Here is a 12094-nt window from a genome sequence, read left to right as displayed (position 1 = left end):
ATGCGGGTTTTCGGCCTGTGAGTAGAGTCGATGCGGGAAATGTCGAATAATAAACGTTTGAAAGTCAATAAAATTAAATAGACAGGCGAGCTCCGTGGGTAACTCTGAGATATTACAATTTATAGATGATATAAAAAGTTTTAAGAAGTTGTGAACCGAGCAAGCGCTTCTCTGAAAGAAGCCTTTTGTGGACATCGAGGAAAAGCGTACATACATACATACATTTTTGCTTATATATATATATATATACATATAAATAACGTTCGTTTTATTAGTGACATCATTAGTGACGTTATGTTTTATTAGTGACGTTTGTTTTATTAATCATTAGTGACGTTATGTTTTATTAGTGACATAATTAGTGACGTTATGTTTTATTAGTGACATCATTAGTAACGTTTGTTTTATTAGTGACATCATTAGTGACGTTTGTTTTATTAGACATCATTAGTGACGTTTGTTTTATTAGTGACATCATTAGTGACGTTTGTTTTATTAGGTACATCATTAGTGGCGTTTGTTTTATTAGTGACATCATTAGTGACGTGTTTTATTAGTGACATCATTAGTGACGTTTGTTTTATTAGGTACATCATTAGTGGCGTTTATTTTATTAGTGACATCATTAGTGACGTGTTTTATTAGTGACATCATTAGTGACGTTTGTTTTATTAGGTACATCATTAGTGGCGTTTGTTTTATTAGTGACATCATTAGTGACGTGTTTTATTAGTGACATCATTAGTGACGTTTGTTTTATTAGTGACATCATTAGTGACGTTTGTTTTATTAGTGACATCATTAGTGACGTTATGTTTTATTTGTGACATAATTCGTGACGTTTGTTTTATTAGTGACATCATTATTGACGTTTGTTTTATTAGTGACATCATTAGTGACGTTATGTTTTATTATGACATCATTAGTGACGTTGTTTTATTAGTGACATCATTAGTGATGTTATGTTTTATTAGTGACAGTGGCGTTTGTTTTATGTGACATCATTATTGACGTGTTTTATTAGTGACATCATTAGTGACGTGTTTTATTAGTGACATCATTAGTGGCGTTTGTTTTATTAGTGAAATCATTAGTGACGTTTGTTTTATTAGTGACATCATTAATGACGTTATGTTTTATTAGTGACATCATTAGTGACGTTGTGTTTTATTAGTGACATAATGTGGAGTTTGTTTTATTAGTGACATCATTAGTGACGTTTATTTTTTTAGTGACATCTGCGTCCAAATTGTTTCAGTTTATAGCTGATATATACGTATATAATAGTTCTTAATTGTAATCATACAAACTAGGAAACTCAAATACAAATCAAGCAAGCGTATAAAAACATTGTACACGCGCCAAAAAGATTAACGCTAGTGCATTTTTTAACACTATAAAATATTGATCATGGGAAACACATCTATACATTACGAATAGTGTTTCTTAGAGGTATAACAAAAAATCGTGTCTCAAGGCTGTTGAGAATTTGAAAATTGGATTTAGTAAGCACTTTTTTAAGCACTTTTTTATGCACTTTTTCTTTTTATGCACTTTTTATGCACTTTCTTGCGCTAATGATCTGCCAAGTTTGTATGATTAAAATTTAATACTATTATATACTTATTATACCAGAGATGGGCTGAAACATTTTTACCCAGTTAGCGCTAATAAAACCATATATATTGAAACGAAGAATTAAAATGTGTATCTATTCTTTGAAAAGTAAGGGATATATATATATATATATATATATATATATATATATATAAATTCTTCCACATACAGCTGTTTCGTCATATCACATCTCTTCAGTGTAGCTACACATTGCAATTGTTTCAAATGGAGATTCACAAATGGACTGTTTCGATAGCAGTCAGATATCTTACCTGTACGATATCATGTTCGCCATAAAATAAAGCGAAACTATAATATTTTTGTATTTGCTTACAATAACAACTGGCTAATTATTTTTACTTGCATATCGTATTATTGAAAGGACCTGAGTCAACGTTAGAAAAGTGATGAACTGGTGTGAATATGTCGACATTACAGTGAGCAGATGTTGAATTTTTTTTTAAAACCGTTGATTTGGTATCATAATTCGAGATGTAGACAGAATAGCAACAACGGTGACAAAGAATTTAAATAACAGATGCGACCAAACAAATTTAAGACTAAAGTTATTCGTGTCAGAAAAGTACTCAAAGAAGCACCCAGTGTACGTAAACATTAAATCAAATAGATAACATTCATATATGTGTCTTTTTTTTTTCATTTTTCTTAAACTTTTTCTTCTAGGGGATGGGACATCCAACCAGATGTCTGATATTTACCCCTATTTTAGTGAGTCCAACCAAGAGATCTTTTCAGGATTCTAGCCGTCCCTTTCAGTGCAATCGTTTGTATTTCACTTGCACTTGGTTCACCGGGTATGCTTGCTATGTACTTTTTAAAGTTCTTTTTCATAAGCCCAGTTGCTCCTATGATGACTGGTATAATTGAAACGTCTTTTAATTTCCAATTTCGTTTCATATCATACATAAGTCCTTGATACTTTGTTATCTTTTCCCTCTCAACTCTGTTAAGCCCTGTATTATTGGGTACACTGACCTCTATTACGGTCGCTTTTTTGTTTGCTCTGTCCCAAATCACTATATCTGGTTTAACAGCTGCGTTTTCAAGATATGTAGCAGTAGGGATTATGTAGTCATAGTGAATAGTGTAGTTGTCATTCCCAACTGTTCGTTCGGGTATATGTTCCCAGGAGTTTTTACTACACTGAATGTTGAGTTTCTTACATATCTTCCAGTGAAGGTATTTGCAAACTCCATTATGGCGATCTGTATAATAACCGTCTCCAAGTAGGACTTTGCAACCAGAAATCAGGTGGCCCACACTCTCAACCTCAGTGCTACAGAACCTGCATTTATTATTGTTGCTTAGACCACATATCTTTTTGAAGGCGTTTGTCATGAGGCCCTGGTCTTGTGCAGCCAATATCAACCTCTCTTGGTCGTAATGGAGGGATCCTCTTTTGAGCCAGTCCAGGGAACCATCCCTATCAATATATTCTTGGGATAGTTCAGTCGGTAGGTATTTTGCCCGTTTATGGTTGGTCCATTCTTCTGTTTTAACACTATGGAACTGGCTAGTGTATTTTTCCGACTTTTCTGGGCTATGTCAGTGGCAGGCTTGTTTGGGTTCTCAGTATCATTTGTAAGGCAATCTTTTCCAAAATGAGTGGCAAGTTGTGTTATAGATGTTGTACTACTTGCTCGATTCTGATAATGGTCTTTAATTTTCATAAGCTTGGGGTGACAGGAACTTATTATGTACTGACCTATGCTGACGATTGTGGCTCTGTGTTGATGATTGAATTCCGAGAGTCCCATACCTCCTTCTCGCCTGGGTAGGTACAAACGAGGCATGCACTGATTTCGATAAATAACTCGGTATAAGGTTAACATTTTCCTTGTCTTTGTGTCAAGCCAATTTATGTCTTTCTGAGGCCAGTCAATAATGCCAAAACTATATGTTAGTACTGGCATGGCAAGTTGGTTAATTGCCGTAATTTTGTTCTTGTTTGTGATTTCAGTTTTGCAGATTTTTCTTACCCGGCGTACGTCCCCCGCTCGTCAATCACCGACACAAACATTGTTTCTCGTGGAATTCTTCTTTTACATTATCTCTTTTGGCCGTCTCTACAAGTGGCAGTCGATAAAAGGGTGCCCATCGGTTCACAGGTATTATTAAATTAAAACGAGACTTCGACACGTTCTACAAATATCAGTTGTACGGTGTGTGGGGGGTGACAACATTGACACTCTAAGCTCCATCATATGTTTTGTCGAAGCAATGTTTGTTAGTTGATGTCAGCTTATCTCAATTCTTCACGTTTCTCTCGATCCAGTCCAAGCCACGATCTGCCTTCGACTGTCACCAACTCGCATCTCTCATCAACTGAAATTACATAAATGGAAAACTAAGTAATATCACCTAGCAGTAAAAAACATAGTTCTTATTTGAATGCAGTCGTTTCATTTCACGGAATGAAAAAAAAACGAAAAATGATGTTCAATTGAGTATATATATATATATATATATATATATATATATATATATATATATATATATATATATATATATATATAATTTATCTATTTCAAAATTATATATTGTAATATATATTTCCGAGACGGACTATGGTTTCATTTACATAGATTGACATTTTTACCATTTTACTGTTAACTTCAATTACCATAATCAAGGGCTCATTAAATGAAAACAAATGGACGAATGAAGTTCAATTCACCATTTTGCGATTCATTTTCATTCGTGAGTGTTTAATTATTTGAATGGAATTAAAGTGTCTTTTAAATATGATTGACCACTTTACCGATTTCTTTGCATCATATCCAGGAACCCTATATATATATATATATATATATATATATATATATATATATATATATGTGTGTGTGTGTGTGTGTGTGTGTTATCATTATAATGTACATTGGCTTCTTTTCTCGTTCTTATACCTTTTTCTTCGCACAGCTATTTCAGTTCTTACGTTGTATTTATATAAATGATATTGTTTATATTTACGTTTACTTATAGATAAGCGAAGTTGGAATGAATAAAGAAGGATACCATTACCTACTTGGAACAATGGTAAGTAATTAAGTTCATCACCTCACTCTGCATTGGGGAAATTTACATAAGTCTCAACATCTGAGGAGTGTGAAGTTCAAGATGACTTTATTTACTAAAACAGAAAATTAAAGTGAAGTAAAACAATTCATTCATTAGTTCGAACTTCTGTAAAGTTAAGAATGTCCTGTGAAACTTGTCAATATATATATGTATGTTATTATATTTCTATTATTATACCTTTTTATTAAAGTATACAGTGCTTTTGGGTTATGTTGCTCAAAGTTTACCAGTTCATTTTTATGTGTACATATATGTAATACAGAAGATCCAAACACCATTAGGACCGTTGCTTTCAAATCCAAAGCGGTTTTCATTGGTAAACACAAATTTGTTGTTTCCGTTATTTTTTCAGCTGATTTAGGACGAATCTGATGCGAAATCCAAAAATCACATTGGTTTTGCTCAAAAAGGTCAAGTTTTTTAGCTATGGCAATGGTGTAGTTTTTGACGTTCACATGTACGCATGCGTGGAGCATTTTATTAGAAGTTGGTGTAAAATGACATGTCAGAGAATTGTTTTGATTGGTAATGATTATTTTAATGACGAAGAATTCAAGTCCGACAATTCTGTGTGAGGGACCAGTTTAAGTCATAAAACTTGGAAATCTTTCAAAAATTGGTGCATTAGTGCTCAGCATTCACGAAGAACTGGCCTGTACAATAAAGAAAGGAATGTCATCAACAACTCTCCGGTGCAAAGAGACAGAATACTCTTCTCATTGCTGCATATCTAGCTCGGCTTAATCAAGCAGTTTGCCAGGGCTTTGGATAAAGATGGTGACTGCTCCATGTTCTTGTGGCAGGCTTTTCCAGAGTTAATCATACAGAATTAAAAACTGACATCTTTGACTAGAGTTTGAAAACTCAACGAACTAAGTGGAACTGAAAGTGTTGAATGCATTTGTTCTGGTAGTGAAAAACTTTCTTGGCAACAATAAGGCCAGAAACTGCACACAACTTGTCGACAACATGCTGATTGCTTTCAAAAACTTGGACCGTAACATATGGGCGTCAAGATGCACTTCGTATTTTCACATATGGGCCGGTTTCCTGTTGAACGAGCAGGGGGGGTATTCAATCAGGACCGGAAAAAGATGGGTTGCTAACTACTGTTAGAATCTGAAGGGAGACTTACCTGCCGCTGAGCATTCGAAGAATTCGAAGAATACGGAAGTTTAAGTCCTTAAATTTGAACACTGGTGAAGCATCATGCAATTTACGTGTACTTACCTGAATTCTAGCTAAGTATATGTATTACACTGCAAATTTTCAAAATTTTAGTTAAATTGACTAGAAGATAATTATTCTTTAAATATTTATAGAAAGAAAAAATATCTTTAATTTAACGAGTTTATTCATTAATTCTCTAGCTCGTTTTTGTAACATTTCACCTGAAAGAAAAAAATCACTAATTATTAAAATATTGTTGTAGTGCAGGTTTTGTTTATGTCTGTAAAATAAACAATCTTCATTTTCATTGTTGAGCTCTAATATTTTTACTCTCTACTATTTATCAAAGTTTCTAGTTGTTATATAATTACGTTGATATATCTTCACTCTCCTGATGTATAACTGTCTGATGTCTTCCCATTGGTCATGATGATATATTTTAACTTCGACATTAGTGGCTATTCTCTGTAGTGATTATATGGTTCGATATAAAAAAACAATATCGTCTCAGAAATGATCGTACACACAATTTGTGCTGAATTCTCGGAGCATTAGTAAATGATTCTCATAGAAAGTTATTTGCCTGAAATATATATATATATATATATATATATACATATATATACATATATATATATATATATATATATATATATATATATATATAAAATCAATGGCATATGTCATCATCATCTTAAAGATGCCAGAGTGTAGTGACTGCGGTCGAATTTAGCTAAGTTCGGTTTCGAATTTAGCTAAGTTCAGCCATGCTGATAATCTATATTACGGCAAAACAGTTGTCTGTGCATAATTATATATGCTAATTTATAAATATAGAGGTTCCTCATAAAGAACGCGTTACATTGAGTAAAGAACATAATTCCTAAATCATTTGGGAAATGTTTCGCCATAGATATCCGACTTCGTTTATTTGTAATTATCGTCAAAAGAATAAGAAATAAATATGTAGACATGTATTTTCCAGATAACCGACAAGGCAGTACATAAATCTTGATAGAAACTGAGTAATATACATGGAAGAAAACAAGAGTTTCCATTGCTCGTTTTCTGATGTATGCTCCCGAGAAAAATCGAAAGACACAGATATCCAGGGTTTTTTTTTTACTGGAGACGCATCACAAAGACTGTTTGAACATGAAAAGAGCATGTGCAATAAGCATTTCACTGACGCATATTTTCTGAATTCGTGTGATTGATCTATGCAACACAATTTGTTAAAGGAAAAACTCTCCTTAAGAACCCAACAATTCTTCAGCGTCGGTCTGTTTTTAAGTGTGTAATTGATAGCATATTTTATATCGGTTGTCAAGTATTGTCTTACTGTGGCAAACATAGAGAAGCTGCATTTGATTAAAACAATCACGAGATTGTTAGTTTTTTAGAAGCTGTAAAAGTTCTTGCAGAATACAATCCACACCTTCAGCAACATTTGAAAAAAGTCATTTTGCAGGACAAGCGAAAATATTCATTTAAGAAATTACATGCAAATTTGTAACATTTTTAAGCAATACAACTGTGAATAAAATAAATGTTATTTCAAACATGGTCAAAAACGAATCTGCGAGGAGGTAAAAATGCAAGGATGTTTTCAGTATAAATTGACTATATCCAATACATTTCTGCTCCTGATTAATGTGTCATTATCCTTAGATACGTTGTTTGGGACAGAGTTATAGAAATACTAATTCACCTGGTAATATGGATAATTCAAGTGGAAAATACTTGTACAACCTTTTCAAAATTTACTTGCAGGCATAGGCCTAATATGGGAACAGTGTATTAGAGATTAATTTTATGGAGCAGATAATGTGATGTTTACTCTGGTCTTTGTGCACTTATGAAAACTCAAGTCACGCACATACTTGCTATTAAGCACAGATTCTAAATCTGACGATTACTGATGCAAGCAGTGTACGTGTTGCGACAGTTAGTCTTTTTGTTTGCCCACTGAACTGTGCACATTTTTGAAAAGGGTGAGGGTCTAGGGAGAGCATATGCAGACAAAACCAAGAAATGAAAAATGGCTTCGAAAATTGTTTGGAAGTTACACAAATCAGTTATGAGAATTTTTTTTCAAACTTGCAGCAAATGAAGCAACTCATTTCAAACAGTCAGTTTGTTATGAATCACAGAAATTGAATGAAAACTTGCGCAAATTTGTAACCGTCTTAATGGCGCTTACATCCATTCAGATTTTTGAAATTACAACATCAGTATCAGATTATTTGCAGACATCAGGTCTGGATATCATTCGGGCTTGACGCATTATTAACAAAGCTACTGAAAATATTGAAAAAATCTCATGAGAGGTAATTGGCATTTTTGAACCAGCATCTAATTTCGTTGTTCATGCAAATTGGAAATTAGAAGTTAACATTTCTCAATTTCAACAATCAGATCTAGTCGCTCAGCACCAGATAGTATCACAGACAAAAAAACATTTTGAGATTTCATACTATAATGCAGTAGCTGATACTATACTCTCCATCATGCGAGTTAGATGCGTGTATTATGAGCAGCACGATCAGAAAATTCCCGTCTCTTCTCTAAACAGGTGTTCTGAAATTTTGGCATCACCACAAAATGTGGAGCTAGGTTTGATTGCTAATGCAGTATCAGAAATTGACATAGTGGGAGTACAGGGTAAACTGATTTTATTTACATTAAACTACAAATAGCTGAAAAGGTGGTTGCTAGAGAATATCAATGGCAATGAAAATGATTCAGACAGAGAGTATACAGATGTTGCGTAAAAATCAACCAAGACAATATGTAAGAATTGTTTGCCATGTACTTTTAAGTTGTTATCTGAGTATAGGATGTATGCAGTTACATATGAAAATTTATATGCTACATAATTATTCGTTGTAACGGTAAAATAGGTTTTTTTTTCTAAACTATGACTGTTGAAATAAGGCTGCGATCTTTACTCACGCACAATAATTCGGAGTCATTTATGCTAATGAAAAAGACATTGATATGAAAATCTAATCAAACAAGGTAAAATCATTAATGAACCTGAAGAATCCACAGCTGAAATGAGTAAAAGTTGTTACTGCAAATTATGAACCTTAATATTTAAAAATGTTGGCTCAACATTATTATAAAGCATAGTACATAGTATATTAGGCTGAGTTCAAATTTAAATATTTTTAAAAGTGTATGTTAACTCATTTCAATATTTGCTTCAAATATCTAATATTATAAACTTCATAATTTAGTTCATATTTTACATGATAATCAGTAAGAATTCAATAGAAATTTTCTTTTTATTACGTTTTATTGTTACTATCATCATGTATCCATGAACATTTTCATGAACTTGAAGTCTTCAAATCATGTCATGCATATAAACACACACACACACACACACACACACATATGCACAGACATATATATGTATATATATATATATATATATATATATATATATATATATATCCACCTGATGATGATTCACGAAAGAATCGAAAGCGCTCGTGTGAACCATGGAACATTTGTAAATACCTTCCATCTTGAAGTTAAAAAAATCTTACGAAAGATCGAAAAAATGAAAAAAAGAATACTCAAGCAAGGTATCTCTGTTGTTTTTAATAATGTTTGCCTGAATATATATATATATATATATATATATATATATATATATACATGCGAGGGGCGTGCAATAAGTAGTGCCCTTGACCCACTTCCCTAGAAGTAGAGCAACGAAACTTGGCACAGTAATTAGTCTTTCTCTGCATAGGAACTACTCAGAGTTATGGCTTTCTCCCATCGTTTGATGCAGCTCTGGAGGCCGTTTTTGTAGAACACCCCAGGTTGGTCCTCCAACAACGACGTGACTTCAGAAATCAAGTCTGAATCATCTGGGAAACGCTTTCCTTATAAAAACAACTTCATGGCTGAGAAAAGGTAAAAGTCAAAGGGTGCAAGGTCAGGAGAGTAGAGAGGATGGGGAAGGATTTCATAACCACACGCCTGTGCTTCTGATCTGGCGACATGCGAGTTATGGACCGGGGCGTTGTTCTGCAGGAGGAGGGACCTTTACTGATCATGCCCCGCCTCTTTATTTTGATAGCTTCCCTTAATTTCATCAAAAGTGAAGCATAATAGGCTCCTGTAATTGTGGTACTCTTTGCCAGGAAATCTGTCATCACTACTCCGTCCTGGTCTCAGAAGACTGTAAGCACGACCTTGATAGCGGAGGGCTTCACCCTTGCCTTCTTTGGAGGTGGTGAGTCCAAGTGCTTCCACTGCATTGACTGGGCTTTGGCCTCTGAATCATAGTGATGGAGTCAGGTTTCATCCTGTGTAATCAGTCTTTTGAAAAACTTTGACTCATCATCTTGGCACATCTCCAAAATCATTCTCGAGCGCTTGACGCGTTCTCGCTTCTGGAATGGTGTGAGCAACCGGGGAATCCGTCTGGCAAACACCTTATGCATATGCAAATGGTCATGAATGATAGTTTCCACAGACTCTGTACTAATCTGGACATCTTGGGCTATTTGGCGAATAGTAATTGACGGGCAGATGCCTCATCAATGGCAGAAGGGGGGCGACAGGTCTGGGAGCTGTTTCCACAGACTTCCGGCTATTTTTGAATTCACGATGCCAGCGTTTTACAAGGTCATATGATGGGGTATCATCACCATAGGTTTCTTTCATTTCATCAAAAGTCTCCTGTGGTGTGCGTCCTTTCAAATACAAAAATCGGATCACTGCTCGACATTCAACACCTGACTCAGTTCAAACACCTGTAAAACAGAAACCACAATTAGTTCAGAGCTGTAATTTGCCACATAACCCGTAGAGATATAAATCATTGCACATGCAAAAGTTCAGCTAGATCAGACAATTGGAAGTGGGTCAGGGGCATTATTTATTGCACGCCCCTCGTATATATTATATATATACTAACTTAAAGCCTTTACTTAGTTATGCCAATATACAGAATTCACCTGCTGCACAACCTGTGTGTGACATTTAACTGTAAAAAATGGGGAAAGGAGGTCCGTTATATTTTCTGTCCCAGAGTTTACAATACTCTCCGTATTCCGTCTGATAGACAGAGGTAATAAACGTTAATGGGGCACATAAATAACTTCTGCATAATGTTTATGAGTATGTGAGAGAACGAGAAAACGTTGAGATTGAAAACAAAAAAAAAGGAGAAACAAATTGGAATATCGAAAGACATGAAAGACGATGTTGCTAAACAACGGAAATGACGCACAGGAAACAAGAATCGAGAGAAAGCCGTCAGCTCGTCGGGTCGACTTCACAATCTCTTCTGTTTTGGACGCCAATGGCATCACCATAAATCAAGTGCAATTAATCGCTGGTTGACATGAAGGAGACGAAATGTATTCGACTGAGACGAAAGGTGATGGCACGATGGCGATTGGTGAGGGACTTAAGCATGCTCAGCACGCTAAAAGCTTTCATATTTAATGAGTTTTATGCAATAATTGTTAACAATCCTCTTATCCTTGTATCCGATTTGTCATGACATCCACACACCCGTCTATCTTGATAAGTTTATTTTCATTCTTGGCTGTCATTTGAAGAGAAGATTTTCAAAATGTCTCAAAACAATGCAGATTCGATTTACGCGGAAATGACTGCATTTGTTGTGTTATAACATTTTTTTTTATATTGGAAGTATTATACGAATTATAAGAATTATAGTAAAATGATGAATAATAAAAAGAACGGAGTTTTTATCATTTGGTATTGGCTAGATAATTCCATGAAAATGAATCCTTCTACCTCGGTGACACGCATCCGTTGGTGTAAAGAAAAAAAAAAGGATTAGAATAATTATTTGTTGAATTTCGTTTAATATTTGATGGTAAAATAATGGAGGCAAAGAAAAACATATACAAACGGATTTAAAAAAAAGAGAGGTAACCATGCAAATAAAAGAGAAAGAATGAAGAGCCGTCAATAAGAATGTAACGAACGAAAGGGGAAATTACTCACTATGTGCGTAAATATTAAATATTGTTGATGTGTTTGATTTGAACTGTGTTTTGCATCGATTTCTCTATATTGTTTATTTTATTTTAATATTATTCGATGTTATGTTAGTTGTAATTTGATATATTTATAAAGTTGTTTAAAAATGGATTTTCTTTATAATAGTAAATAAGATTATTGGTTTGTTTTGTTTAAAAAAAAAAAGAAA

The 12094-nt window shown here is 34.1% G+C and overlaps 1 protein-coding gene across 1 annotated transcript in view; it reads left to right on the top strand.

The window, feature by feature from the left end:
• Positions 1 to 12094, top strand: part of LOC145242098 (glutamate receptor 2-like) — a 1575989-nt gene that overhangs the window by 1260137 nt on the left and 303758 nt on the right. Inside the window, exon 5 of the mRNA XM_080105053.1 lies at positions 4621 to 4674. Within this exon, the coding sequence (XP_079961179.1) occupies positions 4621 to 4674 (54 nt within the window). The remainder of the gene's footprint in view (positions 1 to 4620; positions 4675 to 12094) is intronic.

The sequence above is a fragment of the Euprymna scolopes genome, chromosome 1, assembly GCF_053919585.1.
Source record: "Euprymna scolopes isolate OS-2025 chromosome 1, ASM5391958v1, whole genome shotgun sequence".
NCBI classification, from domain to species: Eukaryota; Metazoa; Mollusca; class Cephalopoda; order Sepiida; family Sepiolidae; genus Euprymna; species Euprymna scolopes.
This window is presented reverse-complemented; position numbering and strand designations above follow the sequence as displayed.